This window comes from Podarcis liolepis (genome assembly GCF_965112155.1).
Source record: "Podarcis liolepis genome assembly, chromosome: 14".
Classification (NCBI taxonomy): Eukaryota; Metazoa; Chordata; class Lepidosauria; order Squamata; family Lacertidae; genus Podarcis; species Podarcis liolepis.
The window spans coordinates 43,062,970-43,089,077 of NC_139569.1; the positions used below are offsets into that span (position 1 = coordinate 43,062,970).

At 43.4% G+C, this 26,108-nt stretch overlaps 1 protein-coding gene across 4 annotated transcripts in view; it reads right to left on the minus strand.

Moving 5' to 3' along the window:
* Positions 1 to 12,987: 12,987 nt before the first annotated feature.
* Positions 12,988 to 26,108, minus strand: part of LOC310693600 (tropomodulin-2) — a 59,675-nt gene continuing 46,554 nt past the window's right edge. The window contains exons 10-12 of one of the 4 annotated variants that reach the window (XM_083475977.1): positions 16,699 to 24,184; positions 13,995 to 16,666; positions 12,988 to 13,556 (exon numbers count right to left, since the gene is read on the minus strand). In XM_083475977.1, the coding sequence (XP_083332103.1) occupies positions 24,150 to 24,184 (35 nt within the window). In that variant the 3' untranslated portion in view covers positions 12,988 to 13,556; positions 13,995 to 16,666; positions 16,699 to 24,149. Of the gene's footprint in view, positions 13,569 to 13,981; positions 24,185 to 26,108 lie in introns of all 4 variants that reach the window. The other 3 variants (XM_083475975.1, XM_083475974.1, XM_083475976.1) reach the window with 3 other exon arrangements.

Below are 26,108 nucleotides of genomic sequence, written 5' to 3' on the forward strand. Positions count from 1 at the left end.
GTTACAGATAGGTAGCCGTGTTGGTCTGCCATAGTCAAAATAAAAAATTTCCTTCCAGTAGCACCTTAAAGACCAACTAAGTTCGTTCTTATTATGAGCTTTCGTGTGCATGCACACTTCTTCAGATACACTGAAACAGAAGTTGCCAGATCCTTCTATATAGTGAGAAGGTGGGGAGGGGTATGACTCAGAAGGGTGATCTGCCAATCTCCCATTCCCACCACCCTTCTGAGTAATACCCCTCCCCACCTTCTCACTACATAGAAGGATCTGGCAACTTCTGTTTCAGTGTATCTGAAGAAGTGTGCATGCACACGAAAGCTCATACCAAGAACTAACTTAGTTGGTCTTTAAGGTGCTACTGGAAGGATTTTTTTTTATTTTGAATCTTTTAACAGTCCTTGAACAATCTACACCCTTACTGTGCCTCAGGCTACTTCCCCTTGTTATAAGAATTCTCAGGTCTCAAATATAGAATAAATATTCATAAATGCACACATATCTAAATATATGAACCATGTGTCTGAAATAGCATGGGAAAGCAATCCTAAAGGCATTTTGACTCTCTCAATGACCTCAAATATTCCTCTGCAGTAAGGGAGGCTCATGGGGAAAGCCTTCCCATTGTCTTTTCTCTTACAAATCCTGTCTTAAGAGCATATTTGTGTATGAATAGAGCGAGCCTGTGACCTGGATTCAGGAACTGAAGTATTAACCATCACAAAAGAATAACCAGGCTGCCCAGATAATGTAACCAGCGACCATTATCAGGTATCCTGGCAGACAGGATTTCTGCTGTAGACCGCCTCCTATGATGTATGTATGATGATTTTGGGGTGGTCTTTGGCTAAGGGGGTTGGGCAATGTCAAAAATCTTTAAAGGCTCCCGAACACTTTTGTTCAGGGTCTCTCCCTCCTTGGAAGGAGGGAAGGGAGCTTTGTTGCAACAGAAAAATAAATATCTGCCTTGCTTTCCACTGGATCCTGCCTCCATCCATTCTTCTCTGACCAATCATGGACTTAGGGGACTCAAAGCCTCTCTGGGCAGTGATCGCTGCTGCTTCCTGCATTTTAAATTGCATTTTAACCTGTATTTTAAATTGGTCCCCCCACCTTTCCCCCCTATTATGTTTTTATTGTGATTTTATTGGTGTTTGCCACCCTGAGCCCAGCTCTGGCCGGGGAGGGTGGGGTATAAATAAAATTCATTATTATTATTATTATTATTATTATTATTATTATTAATGATGATGAATCTGTCCTAAGGATTTTGGCTCCTGGAGTGAAAATCTGGCTTTGTGGCTGATGAGCAGAGAAGTCTTGCAGGCAGTTACAAATGGCAATATGTATTGCAGTGTTGCATAATAACAAGAGAAACTGTCCTATACAATTAGAGTCTGTTATGAAATTCCCATCTCCTTTGCTTTTCTGATATTACTACTTCACAAGCTGCACTATGAAAATAAAACAACAGAGTAGGTTCTGCCTCCCGACCTACAATCTATAAATTGTAAGATTTACATTCAAGCGATTCTCCCCCTCACGTCACACTCAATAACTCCAACCATCACTATAAGGGACAGACAGACAGACGGACCCTCATTAAGACCAACTGTTGTTCTTTTGTTTGTGTTCAGCTACATTAGGGCAGCAGTAGGCATTGCATATCAGGCAATTTGTGCAGAGACACCACTTAAAGGAAGACATATGTGCCTATCTTCTCCACCAGCCTTCACCTTTCCGCAGTTATTCATCTTCACTTTTTTCCAGTCTCATCACACACTTTTCAGTGCATTCCTCCATTTTTAAAATAATAATAAAATAAAAAATAGACCCGTTATGTCAACAGTGCTTTAATCAGTGAAGCAATCTTCTATTTCCAGTATGCACTTGAATCCCTCCTGCAAAATTCTGACAGCCTAGAGATGAGTTAGGCTACCCCAGCCTGCTTCCTACAAAAGAGGAAGCCGTCTTGGGAGTGGAGGAGAATTGCAGTCTTGGCAGAGTTAAACGAAGCCTCCAGAATTGTTGTTTAGTCGTGTCCGACTCTTTGTGACCCCCTGGACCAGAGCACGCCAGGCACTCCTGTCTTCCACTGCCTCCTGCAGTTTGGTCAAACTCATGCTGGTAGCTTCGAGAACACTGTCCAACCATCTCATCCTCTGTTGTCCCCTTCTTCTTGTGCCCTCCATCTTTCCCAACATCAGGGTCTTTTCCAGGGAGTCTTCTCTTGTCATGAGGTGGCCAAAGTCTTGGAGCCTCAGCTTCAGGATCTGTCCTTCCAGTGAGCACTCAGGGCTGATTTCCTTCAGAATGGAGAGGTTTGATCTTCTTGCAGTCCATGGGACTCTCAAGAGTCTCCTCCAGCACCATAATTCAAAAAGCCTCCAGAATACTTAGCCACAACAACATGAAGCATTCCTCTGACCAATCAGAGTGGCTTTTTAACAAATGGTAAGGCTGATGATTAAAGAAGGCAGGTGAGAGGAATTAAGCAGCCCTGGGTACAGATGCCAGGGCTTTTCAAGGGGAAGGCATTAGAGCAGTGGAATGTAGCTGTCAAAGAGAAAAATTAAGTTGGCTGCATTCATTCTGTCATTTTGATTCTCGGCATAAGTCAAGAAAAGTTATGTATTCTTTCCTAGAAGCAATTTCACGGTGAAAATAAATCACAGAGCACATGTGTTTTCTTTAAGGTGAGGCGAAACAGAACCTATTTTGTTTTTGGAATGTAAAAGGAGGCATATCTCTTTGGTCATATAATGCCTTGGGCTGCCTCTAGGAATGGCAGCTGGGATCACAGAATCAAACCTGCTTTTGAGTAGACATGTACAGGATTGTGCTATTGATTGGTACGTTGGCTATATCTGCATGGGCTCGCATATAAACTGTTAAGTTTCTTCAAGCAGCTCTTCAAGCAGCTCTTGTTTATTCACAGGTCAGAACAGAACTGAACAGCAAACAGCTCAGCCGGCCTGCTTTCATAGGCAGCCGGCTGTCAACATTGTAGTTTCCCGGCTAAAGTAACTGACGTGGACCTGAGTGAAAACTACATACATGATACTCCTTTTGGCCAGGGTGAGAACTTCAATACATAACATAAACAAAGCAACATTTTTGAAGCAAAGTCATTCTTGGTTTTTAGGCAATCTATGAACGTGTCCTTGCATAACCATCTTAGAAAAGCCATTCCATCTTATGCGAGACAGAAACAGAACTGCTTGCCACGTGGAGTTTTTGTAAGTGCTTGAATTAAACATTAATCAAGTAGTATTATTTAGATTTTTTTTTTAAAAAAAAATTCATTATGAATTTTCGTTCATTACATACATCTCAATTTTTTAATGTTTACTATATATTCCTCCCTCCCTCCCTCCCCTCCAAGACTTCCCCCAACTTGCGTTTCTGGTTTGTTTCTATTTTCACCCGCTTTGCTATCTCTCAACAGAAAAAGTTACTAATAACATAACATCAAACCTTACAAAACGTAAAAATAAAATTAAATACATCATCTTATTTCACTATCTTCCACACATTTTCTGATACTAATAATGTGGATGTTTATTTAAATATTTAAATAATTAAAATCATCTAAATATTTATTTAAATATTTAAGTTTCTTACCTGCTTTTCATCACGAGGTCCCAGACTGGGATACAGGTATTTTTTAAAATACAATATTAAAACAGCTGAAATGGATTCTGTCAGAGTAAAGAGGTGCATCTTCAGCATATAACGAAAGGTACATAATGAAGGTGCCAGAAACACCTCTGTGGAGAGGGAATGGCACACCTGGGGGGCTGCCACAGAAAAAACCCTCTCGGAGGTCGCCACCCTCCAAAGTTCTAGGGGGTTGGAACTATCAATTGGCACTGGTGGAGGAAGAGGAGTGCAGGGGGAGCGCACCGCCCCTGGCAGCCCGTTCCCAGTGGGGTGCCATTGTAGTTGCCCCCTGCCCGCGCTGGGCACCATGCCTCCAGGATGCCCACCATGCCCCTGTGGGTGGCGCACCACGCCCCCAGGATGTGCGCCAGTCCCGCCCCCGCCTGCTCTCCACCCCCCGCTGCTGGAGCATGAAGCTCTGCCGTTGCCAATCAGCCCCCCTCTGCCAGTCTTAATCCCCAAGAGGGTCTGTAGGGAAGGAGACAGCCTTTCAGATATATTTTAGTCAACTAAAAGATTTAGACAATCAACTAAGCCAGAGATGGGGAACTGAAGGCTCTCCAGATGTTGGATTCCATCCCACCAGGATGGCCAGTGGTCTGGAGTGATGGCAGTCGGGAGTCCAGTGACCACAGGTGAACAGTCCCAGGATTCCGTGTTTAATCTCTTATCATAAATCCACAGGATGACAGTCCTTCAGAGCAATGCAAGATTAGGAAAAGACTGCATACAGAAAAATATGCTTTGGAAAAAATATGCAACCTTGCAACCCAGAGATTCTGCAAATTTGTCTTGGCTAGAGATTTGATCCCAAACAGTTGGAGACTGTTTATCCCAACTTACTTTTCCTAGTGAAAACATATTTTCAGGGACTTCCGGTCGGCGCCAGTGTTTAATGGCGGTCCTTGCCTCGAGCTCCGAGGGAGGACTGCTCCGCAAGTTCGGGTCTGACCCGCTACGGCGAGCGGGGGACCCCTAAAATTGCAGGCGCTGAAGCCTGTAAACAAGGAGACTCGGCGGGCACCTTTCGCGCCCCCCAGTACTGTGAAAGAGCCTTTTTAAAGGCTACGGAGCGGCATCGGGTGTGAGCGCGGTGCTGAGAGTCGTCACCCAGCCTGCGGAGTGAAGCCGCGTCGCCATTGAACAGAGAGCGCCGATTCCTTCCTGAAAGTTGGAACTGGACTACAAACCCGTGAGTAAGATTGACAGACTGAACGGGACATTTAAAAACGGAATTTAAAATTTGACTGAAAACGGGAAAGGCATAAAGTAAGGAAGTCTGCCTCCCCGGACTGCATGTAAATAAAGCAACGAGAGGACAAAGCTGCATTTAAATGAAGGCTAACTTTTAAGCTGCTTAAAACCGGACATCGGACTTAAATCTTCCCCCCCAGTAAGCAGGAGAAGGGGGGGAGGAAATTTGGAAATCTACAAACCTGCTTGAAAAGAGTGCAGGAAAGAGAGCTTCCACTGTCAAAACCCTGAGTCGGGCTGCCGGAGTAAACACCGGGCAGCTGAACTGTCAATTTAAATTGGATACAAAGTTAAGATCTTGACTGGGACAAAGTTACAAGACTTTAATGGAGTTATTTTGTGAACATTTAAGCTGAAACTGTAAAAAGTGCTTTGACTGTGGACTTTTGGACTTTGCTGTTTGGATTCTTTGTTTACTATTTTATGTGCTTTTGGCTCTTCAAATTGGATACAATTAAATGCTCCCTCTAGAGGACTTAAAGAAAATTTGTTACTGTGAGAGGGAAAGAGTGGAATTTTCCACTTCTAAGTCTTTCCTGTGAGAATTGACCTTGAGGACATGAGTAGCCAACCAGATGAGATAACAACTAGATCCAAAGCAAAACAAACCCAGCAACCTCAAAAGAAAAGGGGTTCGATGCAAGGCATAACACCAGCTGGACAGGAAAAAGCACCAACTGCATCTATGGAGTCAATGACACAGGCATTGCTCAAAATAAACCAGTCTTTGGAAGCACTGACAAAGCAGTCGGCGGAGAATACAAAAAAATTGAATGACCTGACAACAAGACTAGACTTGAACACGGCAAGTGTAGCTTCTAATACAGATTCTATAAATAAACTTATTCAAGAAAATTCTGAAACAAGAAAGATTGCTCAAAGTGCAAAAGATACAGCAGAAGAAACTAAGAGGGAGCTTGCACCAATTACAAAAAAGGTGGATGAACATGATGCAACTTTGTCTTTGTGGGAACTTCAGAGAAAGGAGAAGAATCTTAAATTACGATCAGTTCCAGAGGAGGAGAAAGACAGTCTTATAGAATTCCTCACAGAAAATATCTTTGAATTCTGGCAGGACGAATTCCAGGAGGAAGAATTTGAAATAACAACGGCCTTCCGGTTGGGCAGAAGGCAAGGCAAGAAGCCCAGGGACTGCTTGATTACACTGAGATCTAAAGAAGAGAGAGACAAAATACTAAATCTACACTACCAAAGATCTCTTGTAATCCAGAATTGTCAAGTCCAGATCTTCAAAGACATTCCTAAATACATACTGGAGGTGAGGGCCTTCTACAAAGATCTCGTCTACCTTCTGAAGAAGAACAGTATACCTTTCAGGTGGGAGTTCCCACAAGGGCTGTCTTTTAACTACACAGGAAAGAAAATCAAAATAAAAACAGTTCAAGATAAAGAATTCTTTTTGGAAAGAAACTTGGAGGATCTACAGAAAGGAACAGTAGATACAACAGCAGAGAAAGAACCGACTGATATAGCAAATCTTTCATTTGGACTTTTACCACCATCGGAGGAGGAACAAAAACTTGGAGCAGTTGGAGGAGTAGGTACATAGTATCAAAATGTCTCTGCAACTTCTTAGCTGGAATTGTAATGGACTTAACCTCCCCAGGAAGAGACGCCAAGTCTTTCATATTTTGAAAAGAGAGCAATTGGACTTAATTTGTTTGCAAGAAACGCATGTGACTAGGACACATAGAAAACTACTGATAAACAAGAGGCTTGGACAAGAATTTATCTCATCAGATAAAGTTAAAAAAAGAGGTGTTGTGATTTATGCAAAGGAAAAATTGGCCCCTAAAATGATCTTTAAAGATGAACAAGGAAGATACCTGGCGATAGAAATACAACTTCAAGGAGAAAAAATTATGATACTGGGAATATATGCACCAAATGAGGGGAAGGCGGAATTCTTTAGGAAGTTGCATGAGACTTTAATGGACTATCTGGACTTTAAAATTATAATGATGGGAGACATGAATGGTGTTGTCTCCACTAACATGGATAAGGCACAGAGACAGACAATCTCCAACGATGGAAGACTTCCAAAGACTTTCTTTGAAATGACTGAAACACTGGACTTGATTGACATCTGGAGAGTAAAGAACCCTCTGGAGAGGGAGGGAACTTTTTTCTCTGAAGCAAAAATGACCTGGACAAGGATTGACCAAATTTGGGTAAATAGTTGTATGGCACCGAAGATAAAAAAAGCAGAAATCTGCCCAAAGACTTGCTCCGACCATAATGCAGTGAAGATAGAGATGAAACTAACAACAACTGGAACCTTCAGATGGAGGATGAATGACGCCCTATTTAGAGATGAAGAGATCTACAAAAAGGCCCAAAAAGCAGTGAAAGATTACTTTGAGATAAACTTGAGAACTGATGTGGAAAAAAGAACAATTTGGGACGCTAGCAAGGCCGTGATGCGAGGTTTCCTAATACAACAAAACTCCATAAAGAGGAAAAAACAGAATGAGAGAAAAGAAAAACTTTTGGAGAAGATAAAAGAAGCTGAAAAGAAATTGAGGTCTAAACCAAAGTCTCATGAGATTCTGAGAGAAATAAAGTACTATCAGACACAATACATGGAACTGACGAACCAAGAGATAGAATGGAAGATAAAGCAAATGAGACAAAGAACATTTGAATCAGCAGACAAATGTGGGAAACTTCTGTCATGGCAATTGAAAAAGAGACAAAAATTGAATACTGTGACAAGTTTGGAAATGGAAGGGAAAATTATCCACAAACCAAATGAGATAAATAACTGTTTTCAAAGTTTCTTCAGGAAATTGTATGCACAAGGGCCGGCCAATGAGCAGGAAATAGAAGAATTTATTAAAAAGCACGGATTACCAAAGATTTCAGATCAAAGTAAAAGGATTTTGAATGAGAAAATAACAGGACAAGAAATAGAGGACGCCATTCAGAAGATGAAACTAGGAAAATCTCCAGGCCCAGATGGTTTGACTGCTAGATATTACAAGGCACTGAAGGAATGGATAATACAACCACTGAAGGAAGTTTGTAATGAAATTTTGGAAGGGAAAAAGGCACCCGAATCGTGGAAAGAAGCTTTTATTTCACTTATACCGAAAACAGAGACTGAAAAGAATCAGGTTAAAAACTACCGCCCCATATCACTACTCAATGTGGACTACAAAATTTTTGCAGACATTTTAGCAAAAAGACTAAAGAGAGTTTTGGTGCAGGAGATTCATAAGGACCAAACAGGCTTTCTCCCAGGGAGATACATGTCAGACAATGTAAGGAACATTATAGACATTTTAGAGTTGCTTGAAGTAAAGATTAATAGAAAAGCAGTTATAATTTTTGTGGATGCGGAGAAAGCCTTCGATAACATTTCTTGGACCTTTATGAAGAAGAATCTCCAAGGGATGGGGGTAGGCCAAGGATTTGAAAACGGTATAGGTGCTATATACTCTAAGCAAAAAGCAAAGTTGATTGTTAATAATGTGGTAACGGAAGAGATTCCTATAGAAAAAGGTACACGACAGGGATGCCCAATATCACCCTTACTTTTTATAACAGTCCTGGAGGTCTTGCTGAACATGATTAGAGGGGACCAATTGGTTAAAGGTGTTCAGCTCGGAGCAAAAGACTATAAATTAAGGGCATTTGCAGATGATTTGGTATTGACTTTGCAACAGCCAGAGACCAGTACTAAAAGAGTTTTAGAACTAATTGAGAAATTTGGTCAAGTAGCAGGATTTAAATTGAACATGCAAAAAACTAAAGTGTTGGAGAAAAATCTAACAATGGCAGAAAAAGAGAAGTTTCAGAGTGAAACAGGTTTAACAATAACAAAAAAGGTGAAATATTTGGGTGTAAACTTGACTTCTAAAAATATAAATTTATTCAAAGACAATTATGAAAAATGTTGGACAGAGGTGAAGAAAGATCTAGAAATATGGTCAAGGTTGAGACTTTCCTTGTTAGGCCGAATTGCTGTTATCAAGATGAATGTATTGCCTAGAATGTTGTTTCTGTTCCAGACACTCCAGATCCTGGACAAGATGGACTGTTTCAAGAGGTGGCAAAAAGACATATCAAAATTTGTCTGGCAGGGCAAAAAGCCCAGAATAAACTTTAAGATTTTAACTGATGCAAAAGATAGAGGGGGTTTTGCCCTGCCGGACTTGAGACTTTATTACGAATCGGCAGCTTTTTGCTGGCTGAAACAATGGCTACTTCTTGAGAATACAGACATTTTGGATCTGGAAGGATATGATAATAGATATGGCTGGCATGCATACATATGGTATGACAAGGTAAAATCACACAAAGGCTTCAAAAACCATATTGTGAGGAAAGCACTGTATAATGTTTGGATAAGATATAAAGATTTGTTGGAAAGTAAAACCCCTAGGTGGTTATCACCAATGGAGGCTAAAGAGATAAAGAAACTAAATATGGAGTCCAAATGGCCAAAATATTGTGAAATTTTAGAACAAGATGGTGAAAGAGTTAAATTGCAGAGTTTTGACAGATTAAAGTCTAAGGTACGAGACTGGTTACACTACCGTCAGATAAATGAGGTATTTAAACAGGACAGGAAATTAGGTTTCCAGATGGAGAGGTCGAAATTAGAAACAGAATTGTTAGAACCCAATACTAAGAACTTGTCGAGAATGTATAATTTGCTGCTGAAGTGGAATACACAAGATGAAGTAGTAAAACCAGCCATGATCAAATGGGCACAAGACATAGGTCATGACATAATGTTTGATGACTGGGAACAGTTATGGAATACAGGTATTAAGTTTACAGCTTGTAATGCATTAAGAGAGAATATAATGAAAATGATCTATAGGTGGTACATGACACCAGTCAAACTTGCAAAAATTTATCATCTGCCCAGCAACAAATGTTGGAAATGCAATGAGACTGAAGGTACTTTCTATCACCTTTGGTGGACCTGCCCGAAGGTAAAGGCTTACTGGGAAATGATCTATAATGAAATGAAAAAGGTCCTTAAATGGACATTTTTGAAAAAGCCAGAGGCCTTTCTTTTGGGTATGGTGGGCCAGTTGGTGCCAAGGAAGGACAAAACTTTTTTTGTGTATGCTACTACAGCGGCAAGAATTCTTCTGGCAAAGTATTGGAAGACGCAGCAGCTACCTACTCTGGAAGAATGGCAAGCGAAGGTGACTGAGTACATGGGTATGGCAGAGATGACCGGCAGAATCCGTGACCAGGGGAGAGAGACGGTGGAAGAAGACTGGAAGAAATTTAAAAAATATCTCAAAGACTGTTGTAAAATTGATGATGGCTGAGATGTTATGGTTATAAGAAATAGAGAATTGCAGCTGTAAATCATAATCTTAAAGGATGCATAATGAAAATGAGCGAATTAACTGAAACGAAGGGTTGCTGAGAAAGGGTCAACATAAGGATGCAGAAAAAGGGAGGTATGGGGAAGTCCGGGAAAGAAGGTTTATGGAAATAAGTTTAAGAAATTATACATGTTTATTTGTTTGTATGTTTTGTATGGTTTTGTTTTGTTATTTGTTTTATTATATGTTTGGAAAATTAATAAAAATTATTATAAAAAAAAAGAAAACATATTTTCAATACAGAACATTCTTGGGACATCAACTGCGGCAGGCTATTATTTGGAGAAATGGGCCTTCTCTCTCAATGGCCTGTCAGAGATTTGACCTGTCACCTTCTCTGATGTGTTTTGCAAATCCCCTCTAAGAATTTGGCTGGAACGGAAGCATAAACTGGACACTGGTAGGACTGAATAAATATTGGGTGTTTTCGCTGGTTTAAGACGAGCCACTAGCTCTCAGAACAGAGACAATCCCTGTTTTAAGCACCTTGGGGGGCATGATCCCAGTCCCTGGAGATATAAGCCTCTCACCAAAGTAGCCACCAACACAAGCAGTGTGTTTTTCCCCAAAAAAATTTTTTATTGGTTTTTACAATATTAACGACAAACAAAAACACAAAACAACAAACATAACAAACATAAATCATAACCTTATTGAAAATAACAGTTATTAACTTTGTAAAGCAACTTCCTCGTTTCCCCTTAGTTGAATTTCATTGAAAATCCTTGTAACGGTTTTCCAAAACCCAATTTTTATATACTTTAAATTGAACATTAACATCTTTAAATCTTCTCCTTGTGGTATTAAACACATTATTTTATCAGTTAACATAAATACAATCCTAAGCCCATTAAATATCTGGAAGCTGTTTCCAATTAGTTTAGCTTAACACATTTAACTAAATAATCATTAAATTTCTTCCATTCTTCGTAGTATTCCTCCTCCTTCTGGTCGCGGCCTCTTCCGGTTAGGTCGGCTAGTTCCAAAAAGTCCATCATCTTCCAACACAAGCAGTGTTACAGTTGTAGCACAGGCCAAACAACCCAGGGTCTGAAAATAATCCAAGTTCAATATCACAGGAAGAAGAAGAAGAGTTTGGATTTGATATCCCACTTTATCACAACCCGAAGAAGTCTCAAAGCGGCTCACAATCTCCTTTCCCTTCCTCCCCCACAACAAACACCCTGTGAGGTGAGTGGGGCCAAAAGACTTCAGAGAAGTGTGACTGGCCCAAGGTCACCCAGCAGCTGCATGTGGAGGAGCGGAGACGCGAACCCGGTTCCCCAGATTACGAGACTACCACTCTTAACCACTACACCACACTGGCTCTCAGTTTACAAGGGGGTGACCTGTGCCATGTCTAGCAATTGCAATGCTCAAGAAATCGTATATATTCTGGTCTCCCAGACCACACCCTAACCACAGCTGCTGGCGGTAATGGAGTCTCAGGGATTGCTTACTCACAAATCACATGTCAATTCTGGGTCCATAGGTACATGCTGTGTCATTGTTCTTCAGCCTGGGCCTGGACCTTTTGTTGTCAGTGTTCATGAGGCCTGAGGGGTGGTTCCAACTCCTCCTCCGACAGCTCTGCAGGTTCTTCAGTAGGTCTTGCACCACAGCGCCCCTCAAAGAGGTCCTCAACACTGATTCCAGGACACCTTGCCTGCTCCTCAGGGTCCTTGACTTGTAGAGTGATTGTTCTTTGAGGATGTTGTGTCTGCCCCAGGCCATGGCTAGGCATGATACCCTGTACCCATTAAAGGTAAAGGGACCCCCTGACCATTAGGTCCAGTCGTGGCCAACTCTGGGGTTGCGGTGCTCATTTTGCTTTATTAGCTTCCGGGTCCTGTGGCCAGCATGACTAAATTGCTTCTGGCGAACCAGAGCAGCGCACGGAAATGCCATTTACCTTCCCGCCGGAGCGGTACCTATTTATCTACTTGCACTTTGACGTGCTTTTGAACTGCTAGGTGGGCAGGAGCAGGGACCGAGCAACGGGAGCTCACCCTGTCGCGGGGATTTGAACTGCCGACCTTCTGATCGGCAAGTCCTAGGCTCTGTGGTTTAACCCACAGCGCCACCCGCGTCCCTACCCTGTACCCATTACTGCTAGTCTAATTTGCTCTTTCTCCCCTTGGGGCCAGGATCAAGAGCCCGTGTTTATCCAGTTGGTGACAGACTACAACATCCATGATCCTTTATCTTTGATTATGCTGGCTGACGCCGATGGGATTTGGAGTCTAGTGACATGTGGAGGGGCACAGGTTCCCCATGCCTGCATTAGGGAAAACTGAAGGGTAACTTATCACAGATCACGAGGGTATAATCTACATTAGTCCTAAATGTGCATGGAATTAGAGCCTAAGAATTGCCTTGATGGATCAGGCCAAAGTCTTATCTAGTTTAGTATTCTGTTTCCTACAACAGCCAGCCAGAAAGCTGACAAGTAAGACCCTCTTGTTTTGGGGATCTCAGTATCTGACACTCAAATATACTGCTTCTGTTTATAGAAGATTCAGTTTAGAGCTGTGAATGGACCTTCCACCTACCCTTCATGAATTTTGTCTTATCCTTTTTTTAAAGAGCCATCTGAGTTTTCAGCCATCAGCATCTCTTGTGGTAATGAATTCCTTAGGAATCTGCCCGCAGCAGGTCTCAGTTCCATAGCACCAAGTAGCCACAGGAAACCAAATCAATATGAAAGTTTATTTTACAAAAGCAACAACACGATCAGAAGCCAATGTCGCATCTTCCAGTGATTCCCTTTGCTGTAGGGCTATGAAGCTGCAGTGTTGTTCGCCCCCCGCCCCCGCCCGCAACCAAACAGCACTTAACCAGTAGCATTTAACGTGTATATAGATTTTGAACACTATAAAAATACACAAACTTTGCACGTAATGGCCAACAGCGCACATGGAAAACTTTATTTAAAAAACACACACCAAATAACAGCAAAGTGCAAAAAAAGAGAGACAAAAACGAAAACACCTGGCTAGCTAATCCCCAACCTTTGCACTGTTATTTATTTTAGAAGTGGAAATTCTAATTCATGCCTTAATGTCCCATTATTCTTGTATATGTGAGCTTCGTCTGCTTGGAAGATGACCTTGGAACAAAGCTAGATCAAATACTAATGCTAGGAAAAGGGCAGGTGAGTCTGCCTTCAGCTGGACAGTGGAGGCTGGTGCCCATTGGCCAGAGCCAATGCTAGGCAAAGCCAACAGATTCCAAATATGTCCCCATCCTCCTCCCTTCTGAGTTCTACAAAGGGAACTGTCAGGGAACTGACATCGGAGCGAGAGGTGAAGGGGAGGCTCCCAGATGATGCTGGCGAAGGACCCAGCAGCAGGGGGAGAAACAGCTCAGTAGAGGGGGAAGCCAATCAGCGCAACACCAGGGATAGAGGGGGGCAGACGGAATTGGAGAGAGGGCTCCAGGACTCTTCACTGGATATCAGTGAGGAGAGCCCAGGTCCTCCGCTACCCACGCCTTCCCTGCGCAGAAGACTCCCGCGCAGTGAGAGGAGGAGGAGACTGGGTGTCAAACAACTTTTATGTTGGAAGAGGTTCAAGAAACGCCCAGTGACGGATTCTGCCAGTGACTGAGGCAGCCACCATGAGAAGGGGCTGTGCAGTCAGAAAGGTTTAACAAGGCAAATTAACCGAGAAAGGCACCAGCTTACGCACGAGTAACTCATACCTATTACAGGAACTAAATGGGAAGAAGCTGATAGCCAGTGGTACCTTCTGGACTGGATGTAAGAAGGCAGGCAGGTAGAGGCTGGCTGAGGGCAGTGCCTCATTTTCCCTAATGGACCAGTATTTGGATGTGTTCCTGCTGGATCTCGCAAGAGCAGGCCAGGAGGGTCCCGTCCTGTGTAATATGTAGCATACCTCCCTTTGTTGGTTATCAACACAGCATGTACTTCTGGAAAGTGTTACGGCCAGGGTGCAGAGGGTTTAAAGAGCCTTCTCCATATCCTGGGTGCAGCTGTGTCCCTTGGTGAGAAAGAAATTTCGTCGAGTCCCTATAGTGTTAAGAATATTAAGCTGATGGTCAATTGGGTGGCCTGACCTGACCTGAAATGTTGGTGTGGGCAAGCGTATGTCAAGAACAAGACACCTAAGGAAAGCTGCATTTGGCAAAGGAATCACTGTAGAAAACCCTAAAATCTTAGAGCAGTGTTACACAATCAACAGTATGGTGCAATATTAGGGATGGGCGGACCTTATCAATTTTGGTTTTTCTCCATTTCTTCCCCCGCCCCACCTTAAGTTAAATTCTCCACATTTCTCTATCAGTTTGCAATTTATTTATTTTTAAAATTCTTATGAAAATTCATGAGCATTTCATTGAGAATTCTTCCTGACATGGATTACATTTGTACAACACATCCCCCCCAAAAAACATAATGCATTTTTGGCATGTTATTTTCACTAATACGGTATATGTATTGCAATGCATGTTTTACTGTAGAGTACACAGTTTTGTACACATCACCAGGCTTTGAAGATGTATTGCAAAATTCAGAGACTTGTGGATTTCAAAGGATGGCTGTTTCTCTGTTCTCTCACTGTTTGGGGAAGTGTGCATTAGGGTTAAGTCTGCCTTTAAATGAGAACTCAGTGAAATTTATCACTCATTTACTGGTTGCTGGATTGCTCCGCTTCAGACTTCAGGTGGGAGGATGCAGGTTTGAAACTGCTTGCACTTAACAAAACCAGAATGTCAGGCAGAAGGATTCCTCTTCAGCCCCAACCTTAACTCTGTACATCGCGTCAATTTGCTGATTGTCTATCTTGGATCAGTGGTTGGTAAACTCCTGAGAAACAGTGAAGAGGTGTGTTTGTGTGTGTGTCCCTCTTCCTTGGGTGTCTGGGTAAGGGTGGATGTGTGGTAAAATGCCTACCATTTGGTCAGATGTTACTTGGAGCCTATAAGGTAAAAAAGGTAAAGGACCCCTGGACGGTTAAGTCGTCAAAGGCGATTATGGGGTTGCAGTGCTCATCTCGCTTTCAGGCCGAGGGAGCCGGCGTTTGTCCACAGACAGCTTTCCGGGTCATGTGGCCAGCAGGACTAAACCGCTTCTGGTGCAAAGGAACACTGTGACGGAAACCAGAGCGCATGGAAACGCCGTTTACCTTCCCGCCGCAGTGGTATCTATTTATCTACTTACACAGGCATGCTTCCAAACTGCTAGGTTGGCAGGAGCTGGGACAGAGCAACGGGAGCTCACTCCGTCGCAGGGATTCGAACCGCCAACCCAAGGGATCAACAAACCCACAGCGCCACCCGCGTCCCTATCACTTGGAGCCTAATAGAGACAACCAAACAATGCCAGGCTGAGCCCTCTCTCTCCAGAGGAGCTTGTCATCACTGACATCAAGCCAAAGTGATGATAAGAACCATGTAATTCACATATGTGGAGAAGCAGTCACTTGTAACTATTCAGATAGCAGGCTTCCAATTAGCCTCGTGTACACTCACCTACCAACTAGTTGCAATATTTACTAGGGCTGATCTTTGTATGTTTGGTTGTGCAAGTCTCCATCAGCTCACCTGAGAGCAAGTCCCATTGTCGCCAGTAGAAATTACATCAGGGTAGACATGCATAGGATAGCACTGTTGGGTGATCGTTTATTTATGTCATGAAATTTATACCCCGCTCAATTGTTTTAAAACCTCAAAGCAGTTTACAAAGCAAATAAATAATAAAAATATGGGGGGGGGGACAATAATTCTAAAGGGAAGAAAGAACACTTCCTTTGCTTTTAGGAGAGGCATACATGGGTTGTGGCATATTTAAAGAGCATTTCCCTTTTAGTCATCATCTAAAGTTTTTGATACATATTAAAAATTATTTTCAAATGCTGACTAACTGGAGGCACCTCCTAGTTGATCAAAATATTTCCACTCAAATAATCTAATGATGAATCACTTAAATGCTATGACTCTTATATTTCTTTTCCCGTGAGTGCAAAAAGTCCGCCAAGGAGAAATGAGAAGGAAGATGAATTGGGCTACAAGGCTGGGTTCAGCAACAAAGCATAATCTTACAAAATGTTGCTCACATAATGATATACCCATTATATGGCTTGGATCAATTGACATGTGCAACAGTGACATTTGACCCGGAGTTTTTTAAAAAAAGCAAGCAGACAGGATGTCCAACAGAATGACCGCATGCAAACACAGCATCTTATATACAGAGGTTACAATTATAATTACGCTCTTGGCATTCAGGGCACCCTTATCAAAGAAGAATCAATTAACACAGCACTCTGCTTCATACATTTAAGAATGTCCCTCTCAGGGTGACCATAAGGAGAAAGCAATATATGAGCCAGGGCATCCTTGCTAAGGCTGGATCCCTATTCATGGAACGTAGTAAGCTGCCTAAAACCAAGTCAAGCTCTTGATTCTTTTGTCTAATCAATAGAGAGGACAGGAAGCTTTTCAGCCTGGTGGGCTGGATCCTTGCCTCTCCCACTTGTAGCTGTGGGCCACTTTGACAGGTGGGCGGGGCTTTCTCCAAAGAGAAGAACTATCACTTTGCAGCCATGGTATGCACCCGTACCACACCTGCAAATTGACAACTTCAAAGCGACTTGCTGCCAGGGCTGATCAACTGATTGTTAGTGAGCCCTGTTTGCCAAGGAGCAACCGTGAGTGAACTTGAAGCTCCCAAATGTGGCTCCTTCGCAGCCACGTGTTTACCTGTCCTTTACCTGACTTCACACATGACATCAGGCGTGGATGGTTTGGGGGAAATGAATTGATTGAATTGCATCTTCCAAAATGATTTTCCAGTTCTAAATATATCTCAAGATTCTGCCCTGCCCTGCTCTGCCCAGACCTTGAACCTGAGGTCTCCTTTGAGGAGCAGAAAGACCTTCCAGCAGATCTTCACACTGCCGGTGAACCTGAAGAGCCAATGGATGCAGATATCTCTACCCAAGGACTAGAGGTCTCCACAGCAACTGCTTGGGTTTCTGGCCAGCCTCAGCTACCCCTGATCTCTCCCAGGGCCACAGGACAAAAGCAGAAGAGGAAGTGAGCCAGGCACAAACTCCAATTGCTGTGTCTGGCTAGCTGCAAAGGAGCTACTCAGGAGGAAGAAGCACAAGGAAGCTGTGGATCAGATCAGGGTGGAGCCTCTCGCTCCTGTGTATGCTCCCAGTCTGAGCTCTCTCCCAAGCACCCGTCTTCCTGACCTGAGCTTTCTTAGCTTGGGGTCAAGATAAAGAAACTTAAAGTGAACATTGCTAACTGCAACAACAGCAAGTGTGCAGGAAGGATAATTGATAGATATCTCATGTATACTTTGTTGAATGAAACTGATTTGCTAAGTAACCAACTTCTAGGAAAAGCCACATTTATTTAAGTCATCTCCAATGTGCATAGAATTAAGAAAACAGCATGGAATTTTTCTTGAATCCAAACACTCATACCAACGCTTACATGCACCAGTTAAGGGCAAATAAGGATAAGAGCTGCTTTGCAAATAAATTCACACAGGTGATTAGACCACAAGATGAAGGTTTACTAGCAGCCTTCTCATACACACACAAGTTAATCACTTTTGGACTACAATGGGATTCCAGAGAACAAAATAATTTTTGTTAAAATTTCCCTGGCCTGGTCATGCAAGAGACAACTACTACCTGCCTCACGAAATCAGGTGTGCAAATAGTTACAAGCCTGTCTAAAGAGTCCTGCTGTTGTTATCTGAAATCTCATTTATCCAAACACAAAGAATTATACCCAATCCTCACTACACAAATGGCTGATTCAGATATCTGAACAGCCAGAGTTTGCCCACTTCCTTACTTGTTTGTGTTTTGCTGGTCGGCATCAGATATTTCAGGCAGAAACCAGGGAGGGAGGGAAGGAGATTGGACAAACCAGTTTTTCCCTTGTTTGGCTTCTGCTGATTGGTTGCACCAGTTTCAGGGAGAAAGACTGGCGAGAGAGAGCACGGATTGGAAATATTCCCATAGGAAACAATAGAAATCATCTGCTCGGTATGTGAACGTTTGCATAATGGACAATTTCCTGGGACCGCTTTCTGAACACAATGCGTTCCCAGGAAATTGTCCGTTATGCAAACGTTCACATAATGAGCAGAGGGGAAAAGGCAAAGGATCCCTGGACGGTTAAGTCCAGTCAAAGGTGACTATGGGGTACAGCGCTCATCTCGCTTTCAGGCTGAGGGAGCCAGCGTTTGTCCACAGACAGCTTTCCGGGTCATGCGGCCAGCATGACTAAACCACTTCTGGTGCAATGGAACACTGTGACAGAAGCCAGAGTGCATGAAAATGGTGCTGCAGTGGTACCTAATTATCCACTTGCGCTGGTGTGCTTTCAAACTGCTAGGTTGGCAGAAGCTGGGACAAAGCAATGAGAGCTCACTCCATTGCAGGGATTTGAACCGCCGACCTTCCGATCGGCTACAGCGCCACCCACGTCCCCCTGTGTGTATTAGAAAGCAACTCAACTATAGGGCTACTGCACTTTCAGAAACAGAAGCTGCATCCGTGGCCATGCTCAACAGAAGGCTGATGTGCCGCAGACACACAAATATTACTTTGCCCAGTTGCCACAGGCCCGGCGAATGTTATGAATGCACAGTGCTCATGTACTTTGCATAGCATGAATTCAGACATACATGTTTGGAAATCAGTTGGCCCCAGAAGGAACATGGTAGATTAAGTGACCCCATACCCGCTGCTCCCTCCTTTCCCGATTCCACTATCCTGACCATCTTCCACCAGGCTATCCCCACAAGGGCCTTGTAGGGAATATACTACATTGCCATGCTGTTTCTGCATGATTTCTGCTCATTGCCCTTCCATGAGTGCAATTGGGCCCTGCAGCTCTTGCCCGGCTAAAAGGCAGCTTGCGTTTTAACAGCATTGTAGGTTAATGGGGAGAAAAGGCATTGACCCCAGTTAAACCTGCTGGGTTCCATAAGAGCCTAAGGAGAGCCCTGGTGGAACAAGGGCTCCTCTGGGCATCATCCTGTTCTCACACTAGCCAAGCAGATATTTATGGGAAGCCTACAGGCAGAACCTCAGCGTAACACCGCTTTCCCCCGCTTATGACTCCCAGACTGCCTCTGACAGTGCATTCCAGAGATTACAAACAGAGCCATGAGTCAGTCATAAGTTACTACCCTGAGGCTGAGCTCACAGATGCATATTCATTACTGGAGGACTGCAATATCAAGCGATCATTTGTATGCAAGCAAAGATCTCAGCCGAAGCAAACGGGAGCTGTTTCGCAGTGCCTGGACCACAGGCACGCGTGGTTCCTATTCCTTCTCACAGGGAGCAGAAGGGAGCCTGGATTTCAGGACAGACCCCACCTGGAATACTGTGTACAGAGTTCTGGTGGTCTCAGCCCCCCGAAAAAGAATATTGTAGAGCTAGAAAACCTGAAAGAAGCAGGGTGGGCGACAACAATGATCCACCGACCCCACTATGAGGAAAGTATACAATGTTAGGGGCTTTTAACTCAGGGAAAAGGTGAGCAAGAGGGTTGGGGGACACAACACAGGTACATAATAATATCCATTGTGAAAGCAGATGGGGAGAAAAACTTCTCCCTCATAATACTAGAACTTGGGGCCATTTGATAAAGCTGCTTGGTGTAGTGGTTAAGAGCGGTGGACTCGTAATCTGGTGAACCGGGTTCGCGTCTCCGCTCCTCCACATGCAGCTGTTGGGTGACCTTGGGCTAGTCACACTTCTCTGAAGTCTCTCAGCCCCACTCACCTCACAGAGTGTTTGTTGTGGGGGAGGAAGGGAAAGGAGATTGTGAGCCACTTTGAGACTCCTTCAGGTAGTGATAAAGCGGGATATCAAATCCAAACTCCTCTTCCTCCTCTTTAAGTGGTAAACAAATTTTGTTAAATAAAATAAATGTCAGAAGATTCAGGATGGACAAAATAAAGTGCTTCTTCACCTAACACTTAATCCCTTCCCACAAGAGGTAGTGACGGTCACCAGTTTGGGTGGCGGCAAAATAGGATTGGACCAATTGATGAAGAACGAAATTATCAAATGCTATTTATTAGCCATGGCATCTGTGGTCTACCTGTTGGAGTCAGTATGCTCCTGAAGACCCAAGAGGCGAGAGCACTTCTCTTTCAGGTCTTGCTTGCAAGTTTCTGAGAGGCATCCAGTTGGTCACTGTAAGAACAGGACGCTAGACCAGATGGGCCTTCAGCCTGACCCAGCAGAGCTCTTCTAATATTCTTAAGAATGGGTGGGGAGCACAGAGAGGGAAAGGTTGCAGGGGGTGGATTCAGACCCGCAGTAATTTAAAAACGCCAGGCTGTTTGCTAGCTTCGGTTTTCTATTCCCATTTATTAAACTGAGTTTATAGCAGCAAATGGGTGATTACATTTCCTCTCCTTGTTTCCTTGCGGGGATCAAGAATAAGCTGCCATTCTTTCAAATAAAAGATGGAGTAATCTGGTGCTTCTCATTTCACAAGGTTATTTTGCAGACTACAAGTTAATGTCTGCACACACAGAAACAGACATATCTAAATTGCATTTTGAATTTAGAAAGCTTTTTTTCCACAATCTCCCCACAGCCAAGGAAAGAGTTATGCTATTTTCACTGCTGTGGCTCTGCCAGCTTTTTGCTGAACCATGGAAAATGTGCTTCAGAGATTAAAAAGGTAAATTGGGCAAATGCCCTTTCTCTAGGCTTCTTTGCACATTACATTTGATGCATCTTACCTATGTGTCTAAGATCTTTGTTTATGTGCACCAATAGATGCGAAAAGTGAAAATGTTAGCAATGCATTCTTGCAAAAATCATACAAGAAAGAGGTGTGGAAGCCTCTCATTTTTCCAATCTCAAATTTAGTTCGCAATTTGAGATTAAACAAAATCCTCATGTAAATTCCTCAGCATTTTAGTGCGGATTTCTCCTAATAAACACTTTCTTGTATGTAGTTTTCACTAAGGAACACACTTTTTGCAAGCAATTACTCCTAATCCCACGCATTTTTGTATGTCATTTTCATCAACACATTCATTTTTAGGTAAACTTTAACCTAATTGATGCATTTCTGTAAGCATTAGTTTGAGAATTACACTACAGAATTCGGGTAAGTGCAAATTTGAAAGCATGCCTGTGTTTTGGTTCTCATTATTTTGGAAACTGCCGAGGCAATAGATTGGCTTTGAAATGTGAACCAAACCAAATTTCTCCCCCTATAGCCCATGAGTCACCCAGTGCCAAACAGGAGTGCACCCCTGTGTAATTTGTGAAACAGCCCTTAGTCGTCTTCTAACCTCCTCCTTTTCCCATTCACTGGCAAGAACTGGCTGTTGCTGTATCAACTATTTCACAGTACAATCCTCTCTACCTTAGCAGATGGCAGACTCTCTCCCATCCCAGGTAAAGAAATGTATGATTGCAGCCCTAAGGACATTTATGTAAAGCTTCTTAGAAGGAGGACTCATTGATAGAACTGGATCTTGAGTCAGGCTTGCCTTTGGAGCGAGTGTACATTAACAAAAAAGGTAAAAAGGTAAAGGACTTCTGGACGATTAACTCCAGTCAAAGGCTGGGGTTGCAGTGCTCATCTCACTTTCAGGCCAAGGAAGCCGGGGTTTGTCCACAGACGGCTTTCCAGGTCATGTGGCCAGCATGACTAAACCACTTCTGGTGCAATGGAGCACCATGATGGAAGCCGGAGCACACGGAAACGCCGTTTACCTTCCCGCCACAGTAGTACCTATTTATCTACTTGCACTGGCGTGCTTTTGAACTGCTAGGTTGGCAGGAGCTGGGACAGAGCAACGGGAGCTCACCCCGTCACAGGGATTCGAACCTCTGACCTTCCAATTGGCAAACCCAAAAGGCTCAGTGGTTTAGACCATAGCGCCACCCGCGTCCCTACATTAACAATAAACCCACCCCATGCAATCTGGTATCTCACTCACTGCTCTTCTGCTACTCACAGATCAATCTACAGCCACTATTTGGGAATCGCTGAGTCTCAGCAGCCGGCAATAGCAATAAATGCAAATGTCAGTAATTAAACACACACACACATACCGTACATAAAATGGTTTGAAAAACACAGCACCTTTGCTTATTAGAACACTGCTCTAAGTTAAGGGGACTGTTAGTGGCAACCCCGACTTCCTGAAATTACAGCAATAATAATTTGTAAAGGTATTAAAAGTTTGGCAAAGCTAGTGTTTGTTACATGACATCACCCAACAGGACAAAACAGATCGGAAACCTGGCTAGCCTAACTTCCAACTTTTGTAAACAAAGTAGGCTTTGACACGACAGATTGCACAGATGGGTTCACACAACATAATGGTTATAGGGAACAGGATGTTTTGGTGGCATGAAGATGTGCCCAATTCAATTTCTCTTCTGATTGCCTGGGTGGAGGGGTTTTCCCTTGCATTCAGGGTTTGAATGACCACTGTTTGGGTTCAGGAAGGAATTGTCTCCAGATGATGCCCAGGCTGGGCAGGTGGTGATTCCAGCCTTACAGCATGACTTACGTTCAGAAAACACCAAACCACGGTTAGCGGTGATGTCTGAATTAATAAACAATAGTTTGCAATCTGTCAGCAAACCAGGATCAGAAGCCAAGATTTGACAGATCTGCAAACCGTAGTTTGAGCTAAATATGTTTGTGTGATGCCTGAATACTTGGCTGTGACACTCCACTTCCAGAGGCAACCACACCATAAGAACTATGAGTGTTGAGCGGATGGAATGTGGTTTGCTGACAGATGGAAAATGAAAGCAGACTAGCTCCTCTGAACCATGGTTTGTCTGTATGTTTGGAAGCTCATACCACACTTTGGCCTCTAAACTATGGTTAGTGCAAACCACGTTGTGCTGTCCGCAATGAGCCTGTGTGTGGCTTAGCACAAACTCCTTTGTTCAGTAACCTGTTCTCTTCTCTACTCACTGTTGTTTGGCACATTGTAGTCTGGATTTCAAAGGCCGATCTGTTTGTTGAGTGGGGGGTTGCTGGTGGAGAGATGGTCCCATCTGGATGCGAGAGGTTGCTTTAAAAACGACCTCTTGGTCCCTTTTATGATCCACACAGGAAGGTAGCTAAGTGGTTTGTATGGGAACAGACCAGATCCTGCTCTCCTACGAGGCAAGATGAACTGGTAGGTTTCAGGAGTGAGAAATGGACAGTTATGATCCATGAGGAACAATTCACCAGGCATCTCCCATTCATTTCAGTGGGGAGACCTTCCTAGTGGACTGTGCCCTTGTGAATTTAATGGGGACAGAAGGTTGCCATTGGGCTTTCCCATCCTAGGCCCTCCCATTCCCGTCTTGGGCAGGGCCCAGGACCAGAGGCTCAGAACCACCTTAATTCAAGGCATGATTACAGATTGCTAGGGTGGAAGGAAAGAGTGTGAGAGTGGCATTGCAGAGAGCGGTCCTTACTTATGCTGAAAGAATTCAGCAGGACTGAGAAAGTGCCACACTCATTTGTGAGCCCTGGGCCTTGTATCCAGCATCTTGTAACTGATTATTTTTTTTAAGTCAACGGAAGACTTCTAGTGGTTTCAGAACATCCACATGAATGCCTATTTGGCCTGCATGGTGTGCATTTTGGCTTTACATAATTGATTAAAAAGAAGACGTATGTTTTTATGAAAAATCAGGCTGAATAATTTCGGTTTCTTTAAAAAAAAAGGTTTGTGGGGAGGGGGATAGGATAATGGAACACAAGCAGCTTCATTCTAAAGACTTTCCAGTGTCTTCCCTTAAGACCAGTGAATTCTCTGAGATGGTTGATAGAGCAGCTCTCTTTGACGTCTAGCTTGTTCACCTCCTGGCAAGGCTAGTGACGTTCTCCTTCCACGCGCTTCTTGCGAACTAGAGAGAGAAGGGGGAGGGGGAGAGAAAACACAGCTTGCTAAGTGTCACGGGGCGCTTCACTAATTTTGCAACTTGGGGAAATAAAGTTAATTAACTGTGTTGTGTTATGTTTAAAATGACATTTGTAAAAAAAGAAGAAACATTTTTGTTAGAGATTGTAGGGCAAGACCTGCCAAGGAAAATAAAGAATTTATTTATGTATGCAACAACAGCGGCAAGAGTCTTGTTAGCACAAGGATGGAAGAATGAAGAAACCCCAACAAAAGAACAGTGGCAAGAGAAATTGATGAACTATGCAGAACTGGCGAAACTGACATGCAAACTGTGAGATGAGGACAACTGTGACTTTAAAGAAGAATGGAAACTTTTTACAAATTACAGTGGTGCCCCGCAAGACGAATGCCTCGCAAGACGGAAAACTCTCTAGACGAAAGAGTTTTCCGTTTTGGAGGTGCTTCGCAAAACGAATCTCCTATGGGCTTGCTTCGCAAGACGACAATGTCTTGCGAGTTCCTGCTGGGTTTTTCCCCCCTTCCCCCCCTTTTTTCTAAGCCGCTAAGCCGCTTATCAGCTGATCCGATCAGCTGATAAGCCGCTAAAAGCCGCTAATAGCGCTAACCCGCTAATCCGTCAATGGGCTTGCTTCGCAAGACGAAAAAACCGCTAGACGAAGAGAATCACAGAACGGATTCTTTTCGTCTTGCGAGGCACCACTGTATTTAAAAAGACAACAAAATGAACTGGACTCCTTGGCAGGTTTTGAATAAACCTACACAAATTTATTGAGGGTTAATATAGTAGACAGATAATATAAGGATGTATACAATTTTACAATATGCAGAGAATAATATGAGTTGAGAAATCAGAGAGAGGAGCTGAGGGAAGTCTCGGGGGGGAGCGTTTGTTGGGGAGGTGGGAGGGGAAAAAGGGGGAATAACGAAGATTTGTTTTGATAATTTGTTATGTTGAAATTGTTAATAATTTTTTAAAAAATGAATTAACTGTGTTGTGTTTATGTATTAGAGGTGTGTCTTGCCCTTCTTCCAATGCAAGTTATGTAAAGTTTGCGTGAAGCTGCAGCTTACTGGAGAGAAGGCTTGAAGCTCAGTGGCAGAGCAACTGCTTTGCATGCAAAAGTTCCCCGATTCAGTCCCTGGCATCTCCAGCAATTCTCCAGGGTCTCAGAGAGGAGTATTTGCAAGCCCTACTTCTAGAATTGGACCTGGGACCTTAGAATCAAAGTACTGTAGAGTTGAAAAGGGACCACAAGGGTCATCTAGTCCAACCCACTGCAATGCAGGAATCTTTCACCCAATGTGAGTCTCGAACCCACAACCCTAGGATTAAGAGTCTCATGCTCTGCATACTGAGCTATCCCAACCCTTCTATATACAGTAATACCTCCGCGAACGTCCGCCTTGTCTAGTGTCCAGTCCGGCGAATTTCCACAGCAAACCCGCAAGCACCGGAATGGGTTACTTCCGGGTTTGCCGCTCACGCATGTGCAGAAGCGCTAAATTGTGCATTGCACATGCGCAGAAGCGCAAACCACTCCATGTGTGTGCGCAGATGCGGCGCTTTGCCCTGCGTCCTTTTCAGCTAGCGGCCGGGACTCCGGAACGGATCCCAGCCAAAAAACGAGGTACGACTGTACAAAGCTTGTGCTGTGCCAGTGCATAAAGTCTCTAGTCAATGGAGTCTGGAGTTAAAACAAAGTTACCAGCAAACCATCAGAGTTGCATCCAGACTATTTATTGAGCGTTCATCCTGATTTGTTTGCGGACAGATTAGACAACATTGGCTGCTGACTGAACATTTGTTCTTGTTTGTTTGCGGGGAAGCTAGACGGTGCTTTAAATGTAAAGGTAGAAAGAACCCCTGGGTTCCAGTCAAAGGTGTCTATGGGGTTGCGGTGCTCATC